Below are 27,944 nucleotides of genomic sequence, written 5' to 3' on the forward strand. Positions count from 1 at the left end.
GCAACTTGGAGGCAGTGGTAGGCAGATCTCTGAGTCTGAGGACGGCCAGGGCTACACAGTGAAACCCTGTCTTAAAACAAAACAACAGCAAACAAGCAAACAAAAAGAGCATTAGGCTACGTGCAGTGGCACACATCTGTGATGTCAACACTCAGGAGCCGGAGGCAGGAGGATCATAGCAAGTGTGAGGCCAGCCTGGACTGTACAGTGAGACCCTGCCTTAAAATGAAAAACATTATTTTAAAGGAAGAAAAGAAACTGCATATATGCTTTGTGAGGTTTTCTAATCCATAGTGTCAAATTTCTTTCCTTCTAGGTTGTCCTAATCTCTTACTCAACCAGTAGTACCTGACCCAAGCCCCAACTTCAGCCTCATTCATCATAGGCCGAGGATCAGCTTAGGGAGACTGAGAAGGAAGCAGGAGAGGTTGGTTTTTTTTTTTTTCCTGACAGGATGCTATTTATTTATTTATTTAACTACTTATTTTTATTTTATGTGCACTGGTATTTTGCCTGCATGTAAGCCTGTGTGTGAAGGTGTCAGAACCCTTGGAACTGGAGTTACAGACAGTTGTGGACTTCCATGTGGGTGCTGGGGCTTGGTCCTCTGGAAGAACAAGCAGTGCTCCAATCACTGAGTAAGCCTTCCAGCCCCATCTGTTTATTCTTTGATCCTGAGGATCAGACCAGTGGCTTGTGCTCGCTAAGCAGGTGCTCTACCGCTGAGCCACAGCCCCAGACCTGGGGCGGTAGTTTTCTCTAGTTCATTGGTAGGTGCTGGGGGAGCCTTTGTGGACAAATGGGAAGTTGATAGGACCTGGGTTATAGAATCTCCCAGCAGGAGGGGCAGGGGCCTCCAGGAGTCTGAATTAGAAGATCAAAGTGTTAGGTAGCCAGGACAGATCTAGACCGTTCCCCTAGATGCTCCATATCCCTGAGTGACTAGCGTAGACCCAAAGGCAAGGCTGTGATGACTCTTTTCAGAGTCACATCTGGTTAGGTTCGTGTGGAACACTGGAAGACTTCTAGAACCAACATCTCCAGCCCCTGCCCTCTATGTCCAAACCCCCAGTTCTGTACCTGGTCTACAACCTTAGCCCCTATAGGTTTCTGGCAAGTGGACCTGTGTCATCTGGAAGGACTTGTTGATTTAGTATGGAAAGAAGGCTTTCCTCTGGAGCCCTGCGAGAGATGCATAGTAGCTGAGGTTTCCTCCTGGTGGGGGTGGGGGAAGAAAGCCCAAGATTGCATCTCATTGGCGAGATGAATAATACATTTGAAGCATCTCGCAAACTGTGTTTGATCCGCCTAAAGCTTCCACCGTTAACGCACTTCTCTTTATCCCCAGCGAAGGAGGGCTGGGAACTGTCAACATTTTCCTTTCTGCTTAATTTGTGCCCTCTCCATGAAGAGAATAAAACAGGGGTTTGGGGGAGAAGGGGGAGGCTGGGGAGGAGGGTGGTGACACATACTTCCGGAATAATGCAAGGAGCCTCAGCATCAGGGGGCTGCCCCCAGAGCCTGGGAACTTCTAGGGTTGGTAGGACAGAGCCAGGGAGGGGGCTGTGCTGTGTGTGCTGGGACTTTGGGGGGGCTGTTTACAGGATGGTGGGTCCTTAAGAAGCTGGTTTCTGGTGGGGGAAGGTTGCTCCAATGTTTCTTGGGGGTGGGAGGTGGGGTGAGAGTTGGGAGGTTGAGGCTGGCTGGTTGCTAAGCACCCAAGATGCTTCTTTCATCTCACAGCAAGCAGAGAAGCCATGTCCAGGCTCAGGGACCAGTGCCATGTTTGTGTTTTAACCTACATGCTTCAGCCACTCTTCCTGTCTCTCCAAGGTGGTGGCCTCAGCACTAAGGGTCCTACCCAAGGCCTCTCTGGTAGTCAAGAGGGGACCCCTGGAAGTTCACATTTAAAACTTTTCACTTTTCCGTTACCGATTTTACTCTGTGTGGGAGTGTTTTGCCTGCCTGTATGTATGTACACCATGGAGGCTAGAAGAGGGTGTCAGATCCTCCAGAACTGGAGTTACCGATGGCTGTGAGCCACCGTGTAGGTTCTGGGAACCGAACTTGAGTCCAGGGGAAAAGCAGCCAGTGCTCTTAGCGGCAGATCCAACTCTCCAGCCTCTGGACCACATTGCTGCTGCTTTGCCGAGTAGCCCGCAGTGCCCTGCTGCCCTCGGCCCTGTACTGCTGGGAACAAGAGGGAGGAAATTAGAAGCCCAGACAATGGAAGGCCTCCTGGGTCTCCCTAACCTCTTCCATGCCTCAGTTTCCTTGTGCATAAAATGGAGATGCTCACGGTGACATTTCAAGATTGGGGTGACAATTCAGTAAGTGTCCTCAGGTCTCCAGAGCAGTACTCAGAACACAGGCTGTATCATGTATATTTTCTGACTTTTTTCCCCCTAAAGATAGGGTCTCGTTATGTTGCCCAAGCTCCCCTACCTCCAACTCCTGAGCTCAAGAGACCTTCCTGCCTCAGCTTCCTGAAAGAGTGGGACTATGTGATGTGGCATCGTATGTGGCCGTAATTAGCTGTCATTGCTAGCCTTTCCACAGTCACGCACTGCTTCTCTCCCCAACCGACCCCAGAGCTCTCCCGTCCTCCTCCCCTGAAAAGGCTCCTTCTTCTGTTACCATTCTGGCCCACCTAGCCCTTCCCTGGCCTCTTTTTCTTCTGTTCACCTTGACTGGGGCCCCGTAGTCACACTTCTGTAAACACTCCGGCTCCTGTAGGCTTCTTGGTATGGGAGCCTGTGAAATGCAGGAATGAACAGCTCAGGATGGAAAGGCTACCCAAGTCTACCCTCAGTCTGGCCTGCTGCAGCTGAGAACTGAGCCTTAGGGACAGCAGTGAAAAAACATCCCAGAATCCTCAGGAGCTGAGGAGGAGGCAGGAGTCCCCTGAAGGAAGCAGAGGGTAGAGATTTTGGAGAGAGGTCAGGGGGTGTCCTGGGAATGCTGGACCTCCCTGTAGGACAAATCAGGCCCAGTGGTTCTGGCAGCTTGACCTGCATGTTTGCCCAGTGCTCCTGGGCCCTTCTGTTCAGGCCTGACAACCCACGGAGGCAGCATTCTGCTTAGGAGCTTGAAGCACAGACGGGGAGGCGGGCATTGCAGAGAATCGATTTGCGGGAGCAGCGGGGGCTTTCTCTTCCTCCTTACTTCCCAGATCTTTGATCTCTTGCCGCCGCCCCCCACGCACCCCGCTCCATACTTCCATTCCTCTTTCCCCCTCCCCCTTCTTGCACTAGTTCAATCACTGCAGGCTCTGTTGGGGGAAGGGGGCCAGTTCTTTGTCTTTTTGTGTCCAGTGACTGGGTGGGTCTTAGCCTCCTGCTCAAGTTGTGAAGCAGGTTCTGGCCTCGGTGGGAGTGGGACACACACACACACACACACACACACACACACACACACACGGAAGAATCCAGAGCATCAGAGAGACCCTGTGGAAGACTGAGGTGGGGCGAGTCAGGGGCGACGAAAAAAGAGAATTCAGCAAATTAAAATTTTTACAACCATCCAGCAAGTCTGCAAAAATGATCTTCCCCGCGGTCTTTCATTTATCTCATTATCTGACTCCTAATGTGCTCTTCCCCCCTTTCTTTTCTCGCCACACTTGGTGCAAAATCTTATTAGCTTTTTTTTTTTTCTGGCAGGGGCTTCATATAGTCTTTTTCATTACATTTCCTAATAAAAGCAATCACTAAGATGGCACGGCTGGAGGATTAAAAAAAAACCACCTCAGCAGCCTCCTGGCTAGCAGAGGCCTGGCTCGCCACAGCCTTGCCTTGTTGCCAGGGGAGTGGGCCAGACCTGGAGGGCTAGGTCAGAGACACTTTGGTTAGGATGTAGAACATTCCAGAGCTGGGAGAGGGGCTAAGAGGGCAAAGCAACCAAGTCAAGATGTTACAGAAGGAAAGAGCGGGAGGAGAGGGACCCTTCTGGAGCTGCTGAGAGCAGCGAAGTTAGACACCCATGTTTAACTCAGCGGAGCCCATCTACGTCCCCCTGAAGAGAAATTTTGATCTTTGTCTTTGGACTCTGGCCCACACTGTCATGGATTCTTTTGAATAACATCGTTGATGTCAGTCTCTCAGCTTTTGAAGAAGGTAGGTTGGATTTTGTTATCTGAACTTTGCTAAAATTTTCGCAAAACATATTTAAGAGAAAATTTAGCATTTAATTATTTTGAAATTCACACTGTTATGTCACCCTCTCCAAAACTCTTTTCATCTTCCCAAATGGAAATTCTATACCCACCCTGCCCCCCTAACTTCCCCCCTGCTCTTTTGCCTCAGTGAAGCCCCTATTCTAGACAGCCCTTGTTAATGCAATGTTTTCATCATGTGTCTGCCTGTTTCACTCAGCACAATGTCCTCAGTGCTCACCCAGGCGGTGAGATGGGAGAGAAAGTGACCCCACCTGCTTTGTGTCCGCTTTTAAAAAAGATTTATCTTTATTAATTTTAATTGTGTGTGGGGTGTGTGTGTATGTGTGTGTGTGTATACACGTGCATGTATGATGTAGGCATATGCCCGTGAGTGTAGGTGTCCACAGAGGCCAGAGGTTCACATCTCCTGAGCTGTAGTTACAGTTGTGAGCTGCCTGATGTAGGTACTGGGAACTGAGAGCCAGCAGCAAGCGCTCTTAACTACTGAGCCATCCCTCCAGCCCTAGAAGTGACCCCTTTTTAAGGCTGAATGATATTCTTTTGCATGAATTGCCAAATTTTGTTTATTCCACCTTAAAAAAAAAAACCTTCCAGCTTTAAAAATATTTTCCATACAAGAAAGCTGATGAGACCCCTCCTGGGACCCCTCTCACTGAGGTGGGCATTCTTCTGCCCTTTGGGAGTTTGCACCTCTTCTCTGCTAATAAACTTGTGTCCCATCATTGAATAACTGAGTCCCTGAAGGCTGACCAGGAATGCTGCTTGGCTCAGCATTTGGTTTGGGGGAAGGGCCACTAGTGACAGGAACTCAGGTCTGACAAAGCAAGCCAAAGGAGAGAAAATAAAAGCCTATAAAGAAACAAGATATTTTATTACCTGGGTTATAAACTGACCCTGAAGGTTTGCATACATCACCCTGCAAGATGATTTGGGTCACACATTAAGGATGCTGGGCTTTTTAGCCTCATAACTTCTGAAGTCTTTGAAGAGAATGACCATCATTTTGAAACATTTGGTTGCGTGAGACTAAAAATAAGGGTACAACCAGGTGTGGTGGCACACACCTTTAACCTCAGCATTTGGGAGGCAGAGGCAGTCAGATCTCTGAGTTTGAGGCCTGCCTGCTCTACAGAGTGAGTTCCAGAACAGCCAGAGCCACACAATGAAATCCTGTCTCAAAAAACCCCAAATAAATAAATGAATAAATAAATAAATAGTCAACAAAGGTCGAATTATGAACAACTTTTAAATGTCTTGTTTAGGAACCACTCAGGCCATCCCTCATGGACTGATGTGTTCCCATGGGCTTGGTTGGGACGGCACGAGCCAGTCACAACCAGCCATTTGCCAGGATCGGAGACTGTCACGGGAGCAACAGGGCCAATGCAGAAGGCGTGTCTACAAGATGAGCTTCCTCCTAGAGCAGTTCCTGCCCGATCTCAGCTGCCGGCTCAGTTAGTGGGGTACTATCTTCAGTCTGTGAGACCTTCTGAGATCCTCTTACCTTTCCTTTCTTCCCATTCTCCCCCAGGGCCTTTCGGGCTCTGAAGCTCTGCCAGCCCCTACCCTGCCTCGCTTCTCAGAGAAAAGAGCCTGCAGGTCAGAAAGAGCCTGGCTGAGGCTTTTGCCTTCCCTCAGGCTCAGGCTGTGATATAGACTCTTGAAAGACTGGCTTGCTCTGATTAAAGATGCATTTTCTCTCTCCACCTAAGTGGAGGGTGTTTTCCACACTGTTTGGCCTTTTCCTTACACACTGGCAGACAGACAAGACCGCACACCCATCCCCTTCTACTTTTCTAGATCCTTCCTTTTCTCCTCTGGAGAGACTGCCCCTCCCTTCGTCAATACTCTTGGGAGCTTTTCGTTTCCTTGGCTCCCTATCAATCAACTGGAGGCAAATCCTGGGTGAGCAACAGCAGTAACCAACAGCTGCCGGGGCAGTGGGAACTTCATTTCGGCTTTGACATTTATAGATGTGGCACAGAGTACCGGGGGTGGGGGGGGGGGATGGAATGAATCAAACAGTCTCTCCGAGGGTCCCCAGGGCTGCTTTAGACTGCTTTAGACTCCCTTCCCATCAGGAGATGGCCATCTTCTCTCTCTCTCTCTCTCTCTCTCTCTCTCTCTCTCTCTCTCTCTCTCTGCAGGAGTGTGTGCTGGTGTGTAACACTGAATGTGGAGCTCAGCAGTGTGCGACAGAGTGAGCCACAGTCTTTGCCTTCGCTTCACAGAAGACACCAGGACTCAGTGGCACACTGAGAGAGGCTGGGGAGGAGTCCTGGGTGCTGGCTCCACACTGGACCTATCAGTTTCCTCGTCTGTGAATTATGTTTTTAATTTGTTTTGTTTTGTTTTGAGACAGTGTTTCAACTGTGTAGTTCTGGCTGGCCTGGAACTTAATAGAGAGATGAGGCTGGCCTTGAACTCTTAGAGGCCTACCCGCCTCTGTCTCTAAGCTACAATATATACACATGTTCATATACATACATATATGCATACATACATACATGCCTGCCTCCTTAGCTGGGTATGTTGGCACACATAATCCTAGCATCTGGGAATCTGAGACAGGAGAATCACTTCAAGTTTAAGGCCAGTCTGGACAATAAGATAAAACCCTGTCCAATGAGAAAAGTGGGGGCGGGGTAGGGGAAGGGTGTGCAGGAGGAGTAGCTCAGTAGTTGAGAGCACTTACTGTCTTTCCAGAGTTCAGTTCCCAGCACCCATGTTGGTGACTTATTAACTCCAGCTCCAAGGGATCTCTTACCTTCTGGCCTCTGAAGGTACACACACACATGCAGCATACACACACACACACACACACACACGCATGCAGCATACACACACATGCAGCATACACACACATGCAGCATACACACACACACACAAATAAAAATAAGTAGAAAGGGAGGAAGGGAGGAAGGGAGGGAGGGAGGGAAGGAAAGGAGAAAGGAAGAAAGGAAGAGCCTGCCAGTTGGCTTTACAGGGCTGTTGCTGGTGACGGGCTGAGACACCTAGGAAGTGACCACTCTGAAACCTTCAGCAAGCATCTTTGAAGGAGTCACGATGAGGACAAGCCTTCTGAGGTGTCCACAAGCAGCTTTAAACTTTTCTTATGACATTTTTATTTGTGTGCATGGGGTGCAGGGAACAGGGATACTTGACACTGTTGTGTCAGAGAACAACTTTCAGGAGTTGATGTCTCTCTTTTCATCTTGTGGGTCCAGGGGCTCGAACTTGGGTCTTCAGGCTTGGCAGCAAGCCCCTTTGCCCACTAAGCCATCCCTCTGACTTTCTGAGGCAGCTCCCTATAGACCTTTCCTAGCCTATTCCAGGAACCTCTACTTTTCTTCTTTCCTTTGAGAATTCTGGGCAAGATGCCCTGAGATTCTGTTCCAAACACAGCTGGAATCATCCCAATGTCTTTTCTAAACCTTTCTTTCTCTTGCCCCCCTAAACAGCGAGCAAATATAGGTGGACAAATGTTCAAAGGAGAGACTGCCAGGGAGTGGGGGCAGGGTATAGAGGGAAGGCTGCAGGGAGGCTGGGAGGCTGAGAGGGGCTGCCAACCACTATGAGGTAGGAAGCTGGTAGCAGCTGGTTACAACTCACCATGCCACTGAGAACCCAGCAGGCTCCTTTTAAGGTTCTGTCGAGAACCCTGCTAGTGAGATGAAGCTCAGCATGGGTCCCACAACCTCCTTTTCTTTATATTCTTGGAATTTCCAGGCACTGCTCATGACCTTTCACCTGTTCTCTAGCTTCTCTGTGGATTTGGATTCTATCTAAGCCAAGGGCGAGCGTGAGGATGTAGGCAGGATGCTGATGATGCCCAGAACCTATTCCTGGGTCCCATCAGGACCGCAGTGATCTGTACAGCATTTCTTCCTAAGCCTTTCCTATACATAACAAGATTCCACCCAGCTACACTCCTCAGAGGCAGCTGCTGGCGCTTCTGCTTCTTGTTATAGGAACCAAGAAAACCCTAATTTTCTTTAAACATTTGCTCAACACTTTCTTTAGTGAGGTTAGGTTCTGCACGGGGGGGGGGGGGACAATGAATGCTAGACTGTGGTTCTCAGGTGTTCTGTACCATTTGGGGTGGTGGGCCATTATGCACCCCATTCTTCAAAACATGCACAGGAAGCAGGACCCTGTCTCAGCTAAAGACAACCTTGGGGTCACAGCCTACACCTGCTCCTTATCTACGTTGGCCTTTTAATCAAACACAGTGGTTTCCTAAAGGCAATCTCTTCAGCCAGATTCCTCCTGCACTTATTTCAGTTCAGGATGGTGCCTCAATGTCCATGCAAACTGGTCCCCAGCGGAAGCCTGGCCGCCTCACATGAAGTCAGCACTCCTGTTGGCTGTTATGATGAGATTGCCACTTTTGCTGCCCAAGGAGGAAGGTGGTCATTTTTGCTGATAATTGTCATTGTTCTCCTCCACCACTGATATCTAGGAAGGAAGGGGACTGGGTAACGTGAGCGCGGTATAAACAGAGGCCATCCTGGAGAGTTTATGTGTCTGAAGTTCAGTGATTGAACAAGAACCAAGGCTGGAAGCCTGGCCATGGTAAACCAGGTTATTTAGGCCAACCAAGCCAGTAAACAATGGAAAATTCTATATAACAAGGACACCTTTAAAGCCTTGAACAGTTAATGAAATAGCAAGATGTTAACAGGCTAAACTGGACAATGGTGGTGGCGCACGCCTTTAATCCCAGCACTCGGGAGGCAGAGGCAGGTGGATCTCTGTGAGTTCTCAAGGCCAGCCTGGTCTACAGAGCTAGTTCCAGAACAGCCAGGGCTACACAAAAAAACCCTTTCTTGAAAAAACAAAACAACAACAACAGCAGCGGAAAATCCCACCTCATTTTTAGTAAAGTTGGTTATCCCAGTAAACTCTGAGAATGCCCCAACCCTCAGTGCACAGGGTTCAAGCAGGATTTTGTTCCTGCTAGTCAAGGGTTCTTTTGTTCAGCTATATTCCCAGCCCTTAGTTCTTGGAGACTGGGTTTTTCTATGTATCTCAGGCTGGACTTGAATTCCTGCCTCAGCCTCCCACTACCATTGTGCCTCCATGGTCAGTAAGAGTCTTTTATACTCCCCACCCCTTGATAACAGGGTCTTTGTGAAGCTCAGGCTAACTTCAAACTTTCTATGTAGCTGAGGATGGCTTGGACTTTCTGATCCTTCTGCCTTAGCTTCTCGAGTGCTTGGATTACAGGTGTGTGTCACTATGCCAGGCTCAAGAGCGTCCTTTTATAGTTGTGTCCCAACTCTGTCAGACGGAAAGATGATTTAATATTTCCGCAGAGCCGTCAGTCCAAATTCCCAGGACTTTATTTATCTCCCATCCCTGGAATCAGCCTAGAGATTTCACTGCTGTAGAGTCAACTCTGATAGCTGCCTTTTAATAAATACAAAATCAGAGGGACATCAGGAAGCGAGATCCAGGGCCTCTGTATGCACCAACTCAAGGAGGAGTCTACCCTGGGCAGCTCAGGGAGGCAACCCTTCCTTGTTGAGCACCGATACCAGAACAGTCAGAGACTCCTGGGAATCCAGGGTGTCTGTTATAACAAGCACTGTTTCTGTGCCAAATGCCTCCTTCATACCATTGTATACTACACAGCCATCACACAAATGTGCCGGCTCTTTATGATTGATGTGGATCGCCAAAATAAAGGAAATGAAACTGCCAGGGTGTTATATAGGAACACACACACACACACACACACACACACACACACACGGAGTACATACTGTATAAGCATGTTTGTATACTCACAGAACATCTCTGAAAGGACACAAAAGACAATAGCAAACAGTGTTGCATCTGATAGGCGAACTGAGCTCTGGGAATAGGTGGCAAAGGAGATTCTTTCCACGGTGTCCTCTTTTGTACATTTTACTGTTGTTCCATGTGTATGTATTACCTGTGAAAAATGACAATAGAAAGAAGACTCCCTCCTTTTAAGAGGCGTAGGGGGAAGGCAGACATGCAAACAATTACAGCACAATGTGCTTATTGTTAGCATGGACTCTGCAGGATAGGGAGACAGTGTAGGAAAGACTGCATCTGCTTGGGGGTGCCTGGGGGTGCCTGGGGGTGACTGGGAGTTTGAAATAATCAGGTGAGTGCTGGAACCTCTCTCCACTCAGCGTGGCTGGGGTGCCAAGAGCACAGAGAGAAAGGATCAGAGGTGGAGCTGCGGGAGCCAGCAGAGGTCAGAGCGAAAGCCACCTCGTGTGCCGAGCTAAGGAGTTCAGATTTTTATCCTAGCAGGAAAGGGCAGCTATGAAGAAAAATTTAACGGGGGCGGGGAGGTAACCTGTACAGATTTGCCATTTAAAGAGATGGGTAGATGATCAGACCTAAGGGGAGCAGAACTGGGGGGTCGGGGCAGCGATCAACCTGAGATAGAACAGCCGGCGGGTGGGTCGGCGATGTGCAAGGAAAGCGCTCACAAAGCCTGTTCTTTGCGTTCCCACATTCGGGCGTCCTCTGAGCAATCAGGGCCCCAGGCACCCCAGCAGCGGGGCAGGATCTGCCCTCAGGGTAGGACTCATCCCCGCCTTCCTGCCTCCTGGCCCTAGGTTTCAGCTCCTTGGCAAAGTGGGGCAGGGAAGAAAAAAGCAGAAGGCTCTCTGTTCCCTCCTAGTTCTCTCGTATTTATTCCACGCTCTCTCTCCATTCGGGTCCTCTCATTATTTCTGAGCTGTAAAGCTTGCTGCTTGCCTGGCTCGCTTCTTCCACCCCTGTCTGCAAAGTGTCAATCAAGCTATCGGATGAGCAGTTCAGCCTTACACCCTCGGCGCCTGTGCCCCAGGACACGAGCCGCGACTGCTGACACACACAAGCAGCAAGGTGTAGGGCTGCTGGCTCCCCCTTTAATAGTCCTCCGATCCAGAATAGGGTGTTAAAATGGAATTTGAGGGGATCGCTTCCCTCTGCCTGCTTCTGTCAGGACATTTGCAAGGACGGGCAATCCTCTGTGAGAGAGGAAAAGCCTTTAGAAGCAGATTTGCTTTTCATTTCAAGGTTGGGCAGTGGCCAGTGGCGGCTTTCGGCGGAGCCGCTGTTTGAAATTCTTAACTAGAAGCAGAATGCTTGAGTCCAGGAATCCAGGGCAGGCTTGTGAAGTAGGGACGGGGAAATGGGATTGACATTTTATCTCTGAAAGGATATTATATTAAACGGGAGGTGGCAGGGGGGGGGAGATACAGAGTGACTTCCCTGGAGGACTGAACAATGTCGGTAGCTAGAAGAACTGCAATTAGAACAAAGAAAGAACTTCCCAGGCCCTGGAACCAGTGACCAGGGAGATGGGAAGCAGCCGTGTCCCCCAGGGATTTCTCCTTCTTTGACAAACTGTGAATGGAGGCACCATTTTTATAGAATCCAGGACCTAATGAGCGTTAAGATCAATTGCCTCACCCATTTCTTCTTAGATCTTTGATCAGCATGCGCAGAGATCACGCCTGTGATCAGTGTGTGTCATGTGTTCTGTGTCTCTGTATCAGTTTCATGTCTGCATTTCTACAAAGCAGGGTCCTCGCGCCTGCTATCTGGAATAGCCAGACGGTATTGCAGTGTGTCAACATGTCAGCGTTTGCTTAGCTACTCCCTGTTGCTGGATCGTTTCTTTCTTTCTTTTTTTTAAACATTATAAAAGCATAGATATGCATGTCTTCATACCAATGCCTTTTTCTCCCCCAGGGGAGTGGTCGTCAAGTAGAACTTCTAGGGCAGAATATTTAAACTATTCTATCCTATTGTGCGTAGCCCCAGAATATTCCACAGGATCAAATCCGAATTGCTACCTGCAACACGGACAACATAATATGGTTGTATCATTTTTATTTTTGTTTATTTAATAGACACATAATAGTACCTTAGAGTTATTTAATTCCCTTCTCTTTGACTGCTGGTGGAACTGGGCACACTTCCATGCAAGGATTTATTGCCTGCTTTTCCTTGCGTGCAAGCTGTTCATCTCTGCTGACATCTTATAAGAAATCCAGGGGCTGATCTTATATATTTCTATCAAGCCCTTACACACGCGGGGTACCATATTTTTCTTGGTTATATCTGCTATTATTTTACTGTAAGGGATCTGTCCAGTGGTGGGGCAAATGCTATCCTGACTTCTGTGGGGTGGGGAGACAGAGAGCCGTGACCTTTAGACTCAAGAAGGATTTTTCTTTTTCTTCTCTTTGGGGAAAAAAACAATCTAGTCAGATGGCAGTCCCTCCTTGGGCTCCTATGCCCAAGGGAAGGAAGGGCTGGCCAGAAGACAGCTGGTTGCTAAGGCTACTCTGGGTGTTGTCTGTGGCGTAGAAGTGTTGCTGGGGGCCTCATTCAGCCGCTGTGCTGAGCTGAAGCAACTCCCTGCAGTCATATGTGCACACCACGTCACTCTCTCTCTTTCTTGTGTGGCCATCAGAAAACAGCAAAACACTGTGATTGGAAACTTGACTCTAAACTCCGGTGGATTGTCACAGTAACACTGTGGTGAAGGGGACGTGTCCTGAGGCTGGGCATGGGGCTCAGTTGATAGGGTCCGTGGCTAGTCTGCTCGAAGCCCTGGGTTTGATCCTAGCACTTTTTTTTTTTTTTTTGGAGATGGGATTTCTATGGTGGAACTGTGGCTGTCCTGGGACTCACTCTAAAGACCAGACTGACCTCTAACTCATAGAAATCTGCCTGCCTCTGTCTCCTGAGTGGTGGGATCAAAGGTGTTCACCACCACCGCCTAGCCCCCAGCACCATTTTAAACCAAACATGCTGATAGGATCTATATACTCCCAGGAGGCAGACAGAGGCAGAAGAACCAAAAGTTCAAGGCCACCCACTGCTGCAAAGCAAGTTAGAAGGCAGTTAAGTGACGCATGAGACCCTGCACACACAAAAGAAATAGAAATAACAAGAACAAGTGAATTTCGGAGCAGACAGGCCTAGGCTCATGTCTCAGCACCTGGGTATACTGGGTATGGGGCTTTGGGTAGATCCTGCCATCTTGGGCTGTGTAGTGGTATTTGAGTTATGACTATATAAACAATCATTCTCAAAAGTTAGTTTCTTAAAAACAACATTTTATTCTACCTCATAAAACCGAGGAATATTGATGCAGCTCGGCTGAGTGATGTTGGGTCATGGGGCTCTGACTGGGTCACTCTAGCATTCAATTGGCCTAGGCATGAGGTCCAAGATGGCTTCTCCCTTACGTGTGGCTCTTTGTGTCATCCTGGGGCTTCTTCATCTGCCGTCTCCATGGCTGAACTTCTAACACAGCAGTTCAGGGTCTAAGAATGCATTCTCCAAGGCAAGAGGAGGACGTTGTTCGAAGGCTTAGGCCAGAAAGAGTGTGGCGGTCACCACATTCTATCGGGAAAGTGGTGGTGGTGGGGGGAAGACTATCAAAGAACTTGAGGCTATCTTCAAGCTGCCAAAAATGAGGATAAAAATACACAAAAAGATGAGAATTTAATGAGATAATGTATTCAGAGGCAAATTTACCAGGAAGCTAATAAAACCTCAACCATAGGGCTCCCTCATTGAGCAGTTTCTCCTAAGAGGGGGAATTCTGCCATCTAATTTTGCATGACTAATTTTTTAATTAATTTTTTTTTTCTCTTTTATTTTTAGTGCTGGGGATTGAACCCGAGACCTTAAGCATGCTAAACGCAATACTTTCCGTTGAGCTATGCCTCCAGTCCCCTCTCCTTTTATCTTAAAATGGACCTCCAAATTGTGTAAGAATCAGGACCTGCCAACCCTGGCTCTGTCCCCAGTGCCTTTAACAATACCCATTGAGCCTGCTGCCTGGCACAGAAGGCTTCAGTACACATGGCCCCTATGTGTGCTGGGCTGGCACCTGGTTCCCTGTGTGCCTGAGGACAAGGTTCCTCCTCACTGTCCTATCCAGCTCCCTCCTCCCACCCCACCCCCAGGATCATTTATTCTCTGTTTTCAACATGAAAGTAGAACACACTGAGAATGATTTCATAATCACAAAACTGCCCTCCCAATTGGCCTCTGCATCTACCCCCTGACCTCACCACCCACCAGGGAGGAGGGCCAGACCCTGGGCATTCTGCCAAGTTCTTTGCTGGCCCTGTAGATCTCTAGAGGGAATCAAGCTGCAGAGGGGGAAGCCAGCAGGGGGAGGCAGCATTCCCGGTGCCCGGCTTGGTCTAGGAGGCATTGAAATTCCAGGGCCGAAGTCCTGAGACAAAGATCATAATGAGACAGGAAGGTGGCATAGGAAGGAGCCCATTTGCATGACAATAATTGAGCCAAGAATAGCAAGTTAGAGGGATGCAAGGGTGAGGCTGGCAGCTGAGCTGGGCTAAACCTCACAAATCAGTCTACCCAGCTCTGCTCCGCAGGGGAGGCAGAGGCTGAGCCCTGTGCCAGGCTTTTGGAAGGGAAGGAAAGACAAGGACACGGTCACCAGGGGATTGTGGGAACTCTGGCCAAACTGAACTTTGCCTTCCTTCTCCTCTAGCCAGGAGGCAGTCTTTGTTTGCTTTCTCTTTCATGCATTTGTGGCTGAAGGACTAAACGGACATCATGGCTGCTCAGAAAGATCTCTGGGATGCTATTGTGATCGGGGCAGGCATCCAGGGCAGCTTCACTGCATACCACCTGGCCAAACACTCGAAGAGGGTCCTCCTGCTGGAGCAGGTACACTGTCCCTTCTGCTGTACAAGACTGTCTTTTCCTTTTTCCTCACCTAGGGAGAGCTTTTCAGAACTTGCAGGCTATGGGTGAAGTCAAAGGCTGAACGGCACGGATTCTGTGCACTTCCTAGTTTAGCTACTTTGCGTGAATCTTGACAATTGAAAGGAAAGTTCCACCGTCGTCCATATGGAGTTTCTTGGTATATTCTTTTTACTGCCTCTCAATTCCTGCCCTGGATCAAGCAAGAAGTGTCTCATCTCTCTTCTTTCTTGCTACCCTGTCTTTTCTGTGCCCAAACTGTTGATCCAACCCAGAAAAAGAATCAGTTCTGCTCTGGGTAACCTTAAATAAAGATGGTTTTGCCTAGAAGCAAAGGCTGGTTCAGGTCCAGCTTCGGAGGAAAGGTTTCTTCCTGCATTTCCCCCCTCCCTCCTCTCCTACCGGAACCTAGCGGGAGCCTCTGTTGATTCCACTGCCTTTGGGGAATAGCAGCCTCTTTGCTTGACACACAGGAACTAAGACTAGGGTCTTCTTTTCCTCAAAGGAAAGGTGGTCACATGACTACTGCAAATGAGGGTGGCACTGGGAACCTGCAGGACCCCCTCAGGGGCAGGGCCTACATCGTCCATCACTTGGGGTTTTCTACTTCCATGGCTTCTCCCTTTCCATTCCGCCTGCAGCTCTCCAAGCTGGTTACCAATTACTCTTCCTGAAATGGTTAGAAATTGCCTTCAATTTCTCTATCCGTTTCCCCAGAGCCCAAGGGATTCCTATCACATCCCTCAGGAAGCTCCCCATTTTCTTCACACACACCCGCATCCCGAGCACCAATCCCAAGGTAGTTAGTTATTCCGAGTAACGGGAAGACTCCGTGAGATGGCATTTTCTTCTGATCCATAAAATCAAGGGGCTAGAGAGGCATGATCTGGAAGGTTCTTTCTAATTCTGCTCTCCTAGGAGTCTAACTGGGGTGGAGCACAATGGAAGATTGCTAACAAAGGGGCTAGCGCTAGCGGCTGTGAGAGTCATTTCTTAAAGGGAGAGCTCACTCAGGGCTTCTGAGACGCTGCTGGCCCGATTGCCGGGCCAGTCAGTGGGCTGCAAGGAGACACTGGAAGGATTGTATAAAAACGTATGAAAATAGCTAGGCCTGGTGATGGGGGACTCAGATCCCAGGTACTCAGGAAGCTGATGCAGGAGGATTGCAAGTTTAAAGCCTGACTATGCCATATAACAAGACCGTGTCTCAAAATAAAAAGTAAAAAGAGAGCTAGGGCTTAGCTGCACAGCACTCGCCTAGTGTGGGCAAGGCCAGAGGTTCAACCCCCAGGATCTGAAAAAGAGAAACATTTTTTTTTTGTTTTGTTTTTTGTTTTTGTTTTTCGAGACAGGGTTTCTCTGTGGCTTTGGAGCCTGTCCTGTAACTAGCTCTGTAGACCAGGCTGGTCTCGAACTCACAGACATCCGTCTGCCTCTGCCTCCCGAGTGCTGCGATTAAAGGCGTGCGCCACCATCGCCTGGCAAAGAGAAACATTTGAAAGATGAGCTGGCTCCCAAAGGGCAAAGGGAGGATTGAACAAAGGGCAGTGGCTTCTCTTGTCTCTCACCTCCTGCTTCTAGTTCTTTCTTCCGCATTCCCGTGGAAGCTCACACGGACAGAGCCGCATAATCAGAAAGGCTTACCAGGAGGACTTCTACGTGAGGATGATGGATGAATGCTACCAGACGTGGGCCCAGCTGGAGCGCGAGGCGGGAACCCAACTGCACAGGTGGGCAAGGGAGGAAGACCTCGAATGTCGGGGATCTACCCCTCCAGACGCTTTGGATATTTGACGCTGGAAGGTGTGATTTAGAAGTGCACCGGGAAGGACACATACCTGGGGGAGGTGCCAGTCCTATGAAAGCTCCTGCTCACTGCCACTGTCTCTACACCAGCCCTACTGGTCCCTACCAGCTCTGAATTCCAGGTCTGCCCTGCATCAGACTCTGTGTCCAAGGCTGGTACAGATTGTGTTCTGAAAACCCAAGGAACCACTGTGGGCAGATAGCTAGAGCAGGGCAGGCCTGCATGGAGCCTTCTGGTGCAGTCAAAATGGAAGAAGCAGTATATATATCCTGTCCTGGAACTCACTCTGTAGATAGACCAGGTTGGCCTCGAACTCACAGAGACCCGAGTGCTGGGATTAAAGGCCTGTGCCACCACAGCCCGGCTGCATTATTACTCATGTCCTAACTGTAAAAAAATTACTCATGCATACTTTATGTGTATGAATGTTTGCCTACGTATATGTAGATGCAACAACATGTGTGTCTTGTGCCTGGTACCCAGGGAAGTCAATAGAGGGTGTCAGACCTTGGGGCTGGAGTTACAAACACGGCTAGCTGCCGTGTGAGTGCCAGGAATTGATCCTGGATCCTCTGCAAGAGCAGCAAGTACTCTTAACCACTGTGCCATCTCGCCTACCCCCTAGTATCCTATCTTTTTATACTGAGTCCTCACCCCCATAACAACCCACAAATGCATTTTATTGATACATTATCTCCTGGGAACAAAATGAGAGTGTTCCACGGGCCAGACAGTTTGCCTGGATGTGACCCCGTAACAGTGCCCTGTTGGCCTGTGGTTCTCTCCAAACTTGAGGGCTCACTGACCCTTCAGACACCCCTAAGGAAGGAAGCAGAAACCACTCCTGCACCCACTCTTTCCTCTGAACTCTTAGCTGAACTCCCTTTACATAACCCTGGCTCTACCCTACAGGGTGGCAGTTATTTTAATGGCTGTGAACCAAGAGGTTACTGTTCTGTTACGAAAACACCATTAACTTAAGAACAAAGTGAAATCCATTATGCAAATACAACCAGGGCAACTAATTAAGGATTTATTCAGAGACAGAGAATATACCCAGCACCCAAATAAAGGAGAATGTCTTTCTGAGGAGTGGCCTGGCAAAGGGACCCTTCTCTGGCAGTTGGCTGGGACTACTACTGACCATGTTGTGGTAGGAGACGTGCCTGAGGCCTTGGAGGGCACAAGTCTGCCCAGCCAATGTTGAAGGATGAGGCAGTCATGAGATGTCTGGAGTCACAATTTGAGTCTGACTTCCTGACTCAACTCCTACCAGCTACATGGTGATGGTGATGGTGATGGTGATGGTGATGGTGATGGTGTGTGTGTGTGTGTGTGTGTGTGTGTGTGTGCCTCTCTCATAGGGAACTGTAAAGGTGAAATGAGACCCTGGAGGTCTTTCCCCCTATTCTCGCCAGCTGCATCCTGGGTCTGTGGGCCTAAACAGGAAACAAAAGAGATACAGCAGAGAGTGGGGGTATAGCTCAGTTGGTAGAGTGCTTGCCTAGCTTGCCCAAGGCCCTGGGTTTGATCCCCAGCAGCCCCATGCTACTGGGCATGGTGGTATATCCCTGTAATCCCAGCGCTCAGAGACAGAGACCAGAGGAATGGCACAGTAGCTAAAAGAGCTGCACAGACTTGAGGACCAGAGTTTGGGAGTCCCTGCATCCATGTATCCAAGTCTAAAGAGATAAGGAACACTTCTGGTCCCAGGCATTTCAGGAAGGGCCATTCCCTCCACACATATAGCTCTCTTAGTTCATGTCACAACTTTATAAAAGGGAAAAGGGCAGCTACTGAAGGTTAGGGTTCTCTCTCTCCTCCTATTCCATCTCCTCTTCTTTTGTTGTTTCCAAAACAAGATCTCTTTGTGTTACCCAGGCTGGCCTTGAAGCCTTGGGTTCTACTGAAGCATAGGGTGTTGAGGACTGCAGGCGTGTGCCACCATTGGCCGTGTAGTTGTCATAATATATTACTCTAAATCACTGAATTACTGTGCTCTTGGTTTGTAACAGGGGTCAGCAAACTTCTTCTGTAAGCCACACAGTAAGTATGTTAGGCTTCCCTGGCCATATGGTCTCTCTTGCAAATATTCAAGTCTGCCATTGTAGTGTGAAAGCAGCCAAAGATGCAAATAAATGAACCTGGATGTGTTCCAATAAAACTTTATCTAAAAAAAATACTTTATTTCAAGATACTGAAATCTGAATTTCATATTATTTCTTTGTGGCTTTTAAGGGTTTATTTTTACATTTTTAAAAGATTTTATTTTTCTTATTTTATGCATTTGAGTGTCTTGCCTGCATATACATGTGTGTAACTCATACATGCCTGCTGCCCTTGGAGGCACCAGAAGAGGGAATTTGACTCTTGGAAATGGATCCACAGATAGTGGGAGCCACCATGCGGGTGCAGGGAACTGAACCCAGATCTTCTGCAGGAGCAACAAGTGCTCCTAACAGCTGAGCCATCTCTCCCACCCTGTTTTTATGTCTATGAGTGTTTTGTCTACATACGTGTATGCACCATCCATGTATCTGGTGCCCAGGGAGGCCCGAAGAGGGCATTTTATCCCCAAGACAGATACACTTGTTAGTCATCACGTGGGTGCTGGGAACTGAACCTGGGTCTTCAGCAGGAGCAGCCAGTGCCCTTAGCCACTGAGCCATCTCTCCACATACCCTCCTTTTTGAGACAAGGCTCTATTTTGTAGCTGGCCCCAGACTCACTAAGTAGCCCAGGCTGACTTCAAATGTGAGCTTTCCCTCCCTGCCTTAGTCTCTGGAGTGGTTCTGGGCATGAACACCAGCCTGCTCGTGATTTGTGTGCCTTGAAATGGAATTCTGCTTTACATTTTTAAAAATCAACCACTTAAAAAATAATAAAAATCATCTTAACTTGTGGACTAAATAGACATGAAGCCAGATTTAGTTCAAACCGGTTATGTTGCCCATGCCTGTCTCCAAGCACATCCAGGCCTAAAATGCATCTGGGCTGCACCTTTTTTTTTTTTTTTTTTTTTTTTGGTTTTTCGAGACAGGGTTTCTCAGTGGGAATGGAGCCTGACCTGGACCTTGCTCTGTAGACCAGGCTGACCTCAAACTCACAGAGATCCACCTGCCTCTGCCTCCCGAGTGCTGGGATTAAAGGCGTGCGCCACCACCCCCGCATCTGTGCACTTTAAAGGGAACACGGTCGCCTGTATGAAGAGAGCGTTCAGATGTCTCTCAGCTCCAATTAAGAATAATGAAGAGTAATGTGAATGTGCTTTTAAAAACCTTCAAAGCACGACAGAGTGCTAAGTATTATTATTGTTGTTGCTATTATTCCATCATTAGCAAATCCTTTCTTATGGCTACCCTAATGTATTCACGTGTAATAGATTTTTTTCCCCTTTTACTGAGTAGGATGCAGAACAGATTCTTCCCACTCTCTGAATGGTATCCGAATATAGTTCTCCACCTTTGGGCTGAATGCCATCCAAATTGCCTTAGCTTTGCTCTTAATTTTGATTTTCTAAATGATTTCACCATCTTTGTCGGTCTTGCTTCTCTCGAGCTCCTTCTAGACACACTGGCATAATACCATAAGATAAATGATAGAAATGAGTATATTTAATGTCATCTGATGATGAATTAAAAAACCACAAAAACCTTTCCGAGCTCGTAGTGGAGGAGGTTGCCCAATTCTTCTTCTGTTCTGCTTCCTGTGACAGAGCATACGAAACACGGGTGGGCTCGGGATATTTGCATATGCTCTGGGAACAGACAATGACATGTGTCGGATCACAAGGCCTGAGTCTTTTGTGATGTGTACAGCCAGGATGCTAGTATCAACGGAGAAGCCCGGCTCTGAGGCTCATCTCTTTCCTGCTCCACCTTCTCCCTTTGAGTCCCACTCTCCAGCTCCTGACCCTGGCTGCCCCTGCTTCACTGACAATCTCAGACAAGATCACAGCCGTAGGCAGTACAGCTGCTGGCAGAACCTGGTGGCCCCCTCCGCAGCTGCTGCTTCCTGTGCCTGCGAAGTGTCTGGCTTGTCAGCCACATCCCCTCCCTGGAGCAATCTTTGTTAACCAATTCCACTTCGGCCCACTGAGCAGAAGATGAAATACAGTGAGCTGTTCCCAAACCAACAAAGACAGCAGCCATTACCAAGTCCCTTCCCCAAGGTGTTGATGAGAGCTGGTTCACCTGGCACTTTGAACTAGAGCAAAGAGAAAGGCAGCCAAAGCCCATGACGGGAAATAGAAGATTCAGGGAGAGCTGTCTGCCCCTCCCAGCGCCTCCTTGCTTTCTCCTCCCTCCTGACCCCTTGCCCTATTTTTTTTTTTTTTTTCAAGACAGGGTTTCTCTGTAGCTTTGGTGCCTGTCCCGGAACTAGCTCTTGTAGACCAGGCTGGCCTCGAACTCCCAGAGATCCACCTGCCTCTGCCTCCCAAGTGCTGGGATTAAAGGCATGTGCCACCACACCCTGCTCCCTTGCCCTATTTTATTGGTCATTCATTGATCACTAGCTCCCCATTGTATGTGGGCCACAGAGGTATCAACTTGGCCCTCCAGAGGGCTCTTTAATGGCCTCTTCTCGGTGCTGGGGCAAAGTGGGCGACATTCATATCAAGGGCTCCAGAGTCAGGTGATGGGCATTCTGGGAGGTGTGTTGCAAACTTGCTAGGGTTCCCTGGTAACCCTAGGATTTTAGACCCTTCTCTCTAGACTAGCCTTAACTATTCATTTCTTAGTCCCAACCCCATTTATGTAAAGGCCTTTGTCCCTTTCATTTCTCTTCTCCAACTTTGTAGCTTGTATCTGAGAAAAAGAGAGGGGGGGGGAGAGGCGGGGGGATCCCCAAGCACAGGTGTGTGTAAGAAATTGATGCAGAATAAGTAGACTATTTATTGGGATCTAGGAAAAGCCATTAAGGAAATCAGCACTTAAATGATTTTCAATCTGCCTGTGGAAGTCATCTGTCTTCATACTTGGGGAAAGGCCCGGTCTCCGATCCTGGTTTTGATTGACTGATTTCCAATGCGCTGAGTATTTCCCATAGGAGCCTCTCACCTGTCTCCCATAATGACAGGCCTTAGCATTTCCAGGCAGTGTTTTACATTTATTTCTGATTTGCTCATAATGGTCAGAAATCTCTCTCCAATCCAAGGCATTTCTCCAACAGTGCACGGTTTCCCTCAGGCCAAATAGCTCAGCTGTGATCCACGGAAAATGAGAATTTCCCAAAAACATCTTCAGACTTGGGGAGGGTCTAGCATCACAGATTCAGATGGAAAATTTCCCACTGTTAGATCAATATCTGGGCTAAGAAATAAATGCCACAGGGGCAGAGAGCTGGAGCAAAATGATTACAATCGGCACAATTACATCCACCGCAGAATCAGCTCACTGATTACTCCCGGGGTTGGGGAGCTCTGGCTTCATCCACCAGAGGACGACTTGGGAATTAGGACATCACTCAGCATTTCATAAGTCGACAGATATGCCCGTTGTCTTGGCACAAGTTCCTTTTCCCCATACAACATGTCTCTGTAAATGGAGTTCTGGTTCAAGGAAAGAAGGAAGGTAGGAAGGAAGGCAAGATGGCAGAAGGGAAGAGTACAGGAGAAACCAAGGCTGCCATATTGCAGGCAGGGTTAAAGAGTCACTCTGTGGGGTGTCTGGACCAGAGAGCAGACATTGTATCTGCGTAGGTGAGCTGCTGCAAGCGGCATCTTTCCCACAAGTCTACTCAGCCTGGAGTCTGTCAGATAAAAAGGTTCGAGGACAGCTGGCTAGGCCTGGTGGTACATGCTTGAAGTTCAACATGTGGGAGACATGGCAGAAAGAACTCGAGGCCGAGACCAGACTAGGATACACAGTAAGTCCCTTTCTCAAACAAACCAAAACACACATCTGAGACAAGGGGTGTGGCTTGGTGAGGTATTTCCCTAGCGTGCAGGAATCCCTGAGTTCCAGCTCTAGCATCATAACCTAACTACAAGACACCAGGTACTTTTATTTTTGGAGATGCTGGGATGGGACCCAGGGACTTGTGAATGCTAGGCAAATACTCCCCACTAAGCCACACCCCCACCCGCACTCCCAGCCTTTGGGGTGGCTTCTAAATTATCTTGTTGACCAATAAGTTGACTAGGCAAGTTTTCATAACCTAAGAATTAATCTGAAGTTCGTTTGGGAGGCTACGGAAAGGAGACTGGCTCCTGGCTGGGGATTCTGTCTCATCCTGCCTAAGCTGAGTTTTGAAGAAGCAGAGTCGGCGTCGCTATCTCACCGCGAATGCTGGGTAGGCGGGGGCCATGGCGAATGGATTGGGCGCGCTGCGCGGCTCTGTGTACTGACACCGGCCCCCAGGCCCACTGCATCCCTACCCCCTCCCAGTCTCCGCTTTAATCCCCACAACCAGATAATGTGGGATTTGGAAGCATGTAATATCCATGAGACTCCATTATAGGCTATTACGAGCTTTATAGGCAGTACCTGGGGGATGTGGCTGGCTGCCACTGTGCTGTGGGGTTGCTGAAGCCGAGAGGGAACATTGGAGCAGTCCCGAGGGGCAGAGGCAACTTTCCATTGTTTAGATAGCTCCCCCACCAAAAGGACTTCTGGTTTCTTGTGACAGAGAGTCAGGAAGCATCAAAGGGAACTGGCTGTCTCCTTCACAGAGTGAGAAGGGCAGGAGAAGCCTGTCGAGAGATTCAAAACCAGAGAGTCTCTGAGATTGCTGTTGGCGAAAGAGCCGCAGGTCTGGGGTGATCTTCTGGGGCGCTGCAGGCTTGGCAACCCTTGAATGTTGAGGGCAACCCCAGCCATCATGCAGCCGCAAAACAGCCAGTACTGCTTCCATTCAATGTCCTGGGTTTCAAAGGAAGAATTTGGAACTTGGAGTGGTGAGTCACTGGTCAAGGTCACATCAAGGTGACACCCGGATTAGAAGCAGAACCAGACCTCCTTAAACCACAGACAGAGAAGGAACAATGAAGCCCACAAATGCAGAAGGACAAGGCAGTACTTGCTAAGAACACAGACCAGGGTGAGGGTGGGGTGGGAGGGGGAGCTAGAGAGATGGTTGGGTTCCAGAGGACCTGAGTTCTGTCCCAGCACCAAGTCGGGAAGTTTCACAGTTGCCTGGAACCTCAGCTCCTGGGGGGTCAGACACCTCTAGCATCTGTGGGCCCTTATACTTATGTGCATGCATACCTACAAAATTTTAAAAATTCATAATAAAATAAATCTTTGGAAAATAAAGAAAGGGGGAAGGGAAGAAAAAATGGGAAAGGAAAGGGCAATGGATAGCACAGAGGGCTCTGCAAAGAGGAAACAGGAGGAAGGGCAAGAAACCGCATTTGAGTGGACACCTGCTAGTTCATTTGGCATTTCCGAGGGGTTGTAAAGATCATGGGAACTTAGGACCTCTGCTGTCAAGAGCAGGAGAGAGGGACAAGCTAACCAACAGTGAGTGTCAGGGAGGACTTGGGAACAGTTTGGAAACAGCTGCAGAGTCTAGATGCTTCTCCTGTACTCCGAATGTAAGCCAAGCTGTGATGATGTAGACACGGGTACCTTATTGAGGAATGAGGATAGGTGACCAGGGCCATGACAAATCCCTTCACCCAGCTGACCTTTCCTTTTCGAAACAGGCAGACTGAGCTCTTGTTGCTGGGAATGAAGGAGAATCCAGAATTGAAAACAATCCAGGCCACTCTGTCCAGGCAGAGGATTGAGCATGAGTGTCTTTCACCAGCAGATTTAAAGCAACGTTTCCCAAACATTCGGTTCACCGGGGGAGAAGTGGGGCTCTTGGACAAGACTGGAGGTGTTCTCTATGCAGACAAGGCCCTCAGAGCCCTCCAGGTAAGGCTGTGCAGTCCCAGGGGCAATACAGGTCCCTTCTCTGGGCATCCTGGCCCCCACAGGCAGCCCCTGGTGAAGTCAGTATGAAGGTTTTGCCTTGTTCACTTTGGTCCTAAAGCAGGGCTCTCTCTCTCTCTCTCTCTCTCTCTCTCTCTCTCTCTCTCTCTCTCTCTCTCTCTCTTCCCCCCCTCTCATCAGGGTTTCTCTGTATAACCACCCTGGCTGCTGGAACTCACTCTGTAGACCAGGCTGGTCTTGAACTCACAGAGATCCGCCTGCCTCTGCCTCCCTAGCGCTGGGATTAAAGACGTGCATCGCCACCATCCATCCTAAGATTCTGAAATCTTGTCTGCCCTGAGTAGGGGACTCTTGGTCTCCCAGGGTGAATCACATACACAACTAATTAATTCGTCTTTCACGGGCCTGCCCTTTCAGCATGTAATTCGCCAGCTCGGAGGCACGGTGTGTGACGGAGAGAAGGTGGTAGAGATAACACCTGGTCTACCTGTCACAGTGAAAACCGCCTTGAGGAGCTATCAAGCCAACACCTTGGTCATCACTGCTGGTCCCTGGACCAACCGGGTTCTCCGTCCCCTGGGAATTGAGTTGCCTCTCCAGGTAGGGCAAACTGGAGGCCTGAGAGTCATAGCTAAGAAAAGAAACCTTGGAGCCAGCCAGGCTTGATTTAGCCTTGGACCTTCTACTTCCTAGCGGTCATCACTGGGCAAGTTTGCTTAGCTCTTTAAGCGTCAGGTTTACCAGCATGGGAAATAACAGCTACCTCAAAAGGTTATTGTCAACTGATTTATCTGGCGTGTCTAGAGCCTCCAGGAGATGGCCAGACTTAGAGTAAGCACTCCTGAAAAGATGGTTAAGGAGGGCCGGGGTGCTGCTGCGGAAGAAAAGTAAGAATAGGGACAAGATGAATTTAGAGACCTTTGTACAACAGCGTATAGATCATAAGTCCATGACATGACACCAGAATTAGGTCAAGCAAGTTGGATGGGAAAGGGCCACAGGACCCTACCAGAGTCTGCTGTTGTCGTCGGTAGAGCTTCATGGTTTTCCTCTTCATCTCCTACACCAAGACCCTTAGGATCAATGTGTATTACTGGAGAGAGAAGGTCCCTGGGAGCTACAGTGTATCACAGGCTTTCCCGTGTATTCTGAGTCTGGGCCAGGATCCCCACTACATCTATGGACTTCCAGCATCAGAGTACCCAGGGCTGATGAAGGTAAGCAAAGAGCTAAGAAGGCCACTGTGCTACTGGGTGCCCATGCAGTTCTGGGCATTCATATTTAATCCATATTCTAACATACCTCTTTAGGACCCTCCTGGTGTCTGCTTCATAATATCATACGTCCCATCCCCACCCTGAGATCTAGGGTGCCTGCCTTGTCCTTCCAAATAAAAGACAGGGCTGGGGATGAGCACTAGGCAACTTCAGGTGCTAACACATAGCACCTGCCAGGTCTGGGGACCCGGGTGATGGGTGGAGTCACCCTGCGTCCAAACACATCCTTCACTGGCTGCTATGTTTAGAAGGTCAGCTTTGCAGACCATGCTATTTTAATGGGGTTGTAGATCGGCTATCACCATGGTGACAGTGTGGACCCAGAGGAGCGGGACTGCCCCACAACCTTCTCAGACATCCAAGATGTTCAGATTCTATGCCACTTTGTCAGAGAGCACATGCCAGGCCTCCAGCCCGAGCCTGACATCATGGAGCGCTGTATGTACACGGTAAGCAGGCTGTTCCAAGGTGCAGAGTAGCGGAGGAGAGGGGACAGACAGACCCTACTCCATCTGACCTCTGACCCAGTATGTGACCTCAAACTAGCCAGCCTATTCCTGTGGATTGGTTCGCCTCAATAAGCGAGGGACCTGTTAGAGATTATTCATATTCCTTTTTATTAGGAGGCGAGGCTCTCGCCTGGCAGTCCCTCCCTGTATTTCCCAGAAGAGCTCTAAAGCAGTTCTTGGCAAGATGTTCCCAGTTGAGCAGGCCTTGGGGACAAAGAGAAGAGACAGACGCTATCGGGCCCGAGGCATCTTGGCTAAAGTTAGTTCACGAAGATGACTACCTCCTGTGTCCATGGCACAGTAGGAGAGGGACAGCTGTTCAGTAAGAACCAGCATGTCTGGGGGGATGGGACAAGTAGGGCAGACCTCAGCCCCATCCAGTTCTCTCTTGAAAGAGTCCCAGGCCAGTTCCTGCCAGAGCCTGTAGCTCCTACCCCTCCTGTCCTCAGAGGACACAGGTATGACTTTCTTTCTAGAACACGCCCGATAAGCACTTCATTCTTGATTGTCACCCGAAGTATGGCAACATTGTCATCGGTGCTGGATTCTCTGGTGAGCTTGAGGATGGGGAGGTGGGGAGCCTGCAAACAGACCTACTGAAATACCAGACAAGAGGGGATCGTGCATGCTTAACTGAAGTCTGCACACTGGGTGTATAGGGAGGGCGGGCAGTCCAAAAACGGGATACTTGTGGCAGGAGACAATTTCTAGCTTTGGGATGAGAGAGGAGAGGTGGCGCTGTCTGGGTGTGGGGGGACCTTCTCTAGAGCCATAGTCTGTACTTGAAGGTACGCGATACATTCTTCCCTCAGGGCACGGATTTAAGTTGGCCCCCGTTGTGGGCAAGATCCTCTATGAGCTAAGCATGAAATTACCGCCATCTTATGACCTGGCACCGTTTCGGATAAGCCGCTTCTCTACATTGAGCAAAGCCCACCTTTGACCCCAGCTGACTCTCTCCCGCGGGGGACAGCCCTCATGGGGATGACTTCTGGGAGAAGGAAGTGGCCTTGCCGAATTTCCCTTCCGCCTGCTTCTATGGACTCTCCTGTAAACACCAAATGATTGACCCTCTTTTCACAGTCATCCTCCTTTCCCATCCTCAGAAAATCAGCCAGAGATTCACCATCACAGACCAGCAAGGAGCTTAGGAGGGGCCCGAGAATGGGCTCAGTACGCTAAGGGGCTCCTTAAATTTCTCTTTGCTGGGACGTTGGATGAACTTGAGCATGCTCTAATAGATGAATATTTGCCAGAAAGAAAATGTTGCTGAAAAAATAAACTGCATTGCACAATGTCTGAGGAAGCCTTTATTTTCTATGTAACGCCGCTTCTTATCGGCTCTAACGATCTATTAGTGCCGCAGAGCCCGTTACCCCCAGGAATCCACGGAGTCTCCGATCTGTCGATGCCCTGTGTCCTTCTCGTCTGCTCCTTTGTCTCATCCTCATCTTCTCCCCAGATCTGTAAAGATGCTCAGCTCCCCACTCTCTCATTAAGGTGTATTGTCAGGTCCTTATGAAGACGGAACTGTTATACTGGAAAGAAAGCCAGAGACACACTCGC

The 27,944-nt window shown here is 49.0% G+C and overlaps 1 protein-coding gene and 1 long non-coding RNA gene across 5 annotated transcripts; one reads left to right on the forward strand and one right to left on the reverse strand.

The window, feature by feature from the left end:
• Positions 1-13,254: 13,254 nt before the first annotated feature.
• On the reverse strand, positions 13,255-14,546 carry LOC126492323 (uncharacterized). 2 transcript variants are annotated; one of them, XR_007589563.1, is made up of 2 exons: positions 14,267-14,546; positions 13,255-13,625 (listed from the first exon to the last, which is right to left on the reverse strand). It is a non-coding gene; the product is annotated as an uncharacterized lncRNA (long non-coding RNA). The 2 variants fall into 2 exon arrangements; XR_007589562.1 differs by having other exon boundaries at positions 14,249-14,546.
• A 130-nt stretch (positions 14,547-14,676) lies between these two features.
• Positions 14,677-27,675, forward strand: Pipox (pipecolic acid and sarcosine oxidase). Of its 3 annotated transcripts, XM_050128659.1 has the most exons (8): positions 14,684-14,869; positions 16,487-16,635; positions 24,361-24,574; positions 25,010-25,192; positions 25,663-25,809; positions 26,160-26,318; positions 26,855-26,930; positions 27,191-27,675. In XM_050128659.1, exons 1-8 carry the CDS (start codon positions 14,756-14,758, stop codon positions 27,319-27,321), a joined length of 1,173 nt encoding a protein of 390 aa, XP_049984616.1. In that variant the 5' UTR covers positions 14,684-14,755; the 3' UTR covers positions 27,322-27,675. The 3 variants fall into 3 exon arrangements, with proteins under 3 accessions (XP_049984618.1, XP_049984617.1, XP_049984616.1); XM_050128661.1 differs by lacking the exon at positions 26,160-26,318 and having other exon boundaries at positions 14,677-14,869; XM_050128660.1 differs by lacking the exons at positions 26,855-26,930; positions 27,191-27,675 and adding an exon at positions 26,493-26,561 and having other exon boundaries at positions 14,680-14,869.
• The last annotated feature ends 269 nt before the right edge of the window (positions 27,676-27,944 follow it).

Source organism: Alexandromys fortis, unplaced genomic scaffold (genome assembly GCF_014885135.2).
Source record: "Alexandromys fortis isolate MF-2015 unplaced genomic scaffold, M_Fortis_MF-2015_v1.1 scaffold_80, whole genome shotgun sequence".
NCBI classification, from domain to species: Eukaryota; Metazoa; Chordata; class Mammalia; order Rodentia; family Cricetidae; genus Alexandromys; species Alexandromys fortis.

What these genes read in the sequence shown, in the direction of transcription:
- Pipox (XM_050128659.1), top strand. Translation starts at nt 14,756, where the DNA reads ATGGCTGCTCAGAAAGATCTCTGGGATGCTATTGTGATCGGGGCAGGC. An exon ending in GCGGGAACCCAACTGCACAG is followed by an intron (nt 16,636 to 24,360) that starts GTGGGCAAGGGA and finishes TTTTCGAAACAG; the next exon opens with GCAGACTGAGCTCTTGTTGC. An exon ending in TGGAGCGCTGTATGTACACG is followed by an intron (nt 26,319 to 26,854) that starts GTAAGCAGGCTG and finishes CTTTCTTTCTAG; the next exon opens with AACACGCCCGATAAGCACTT.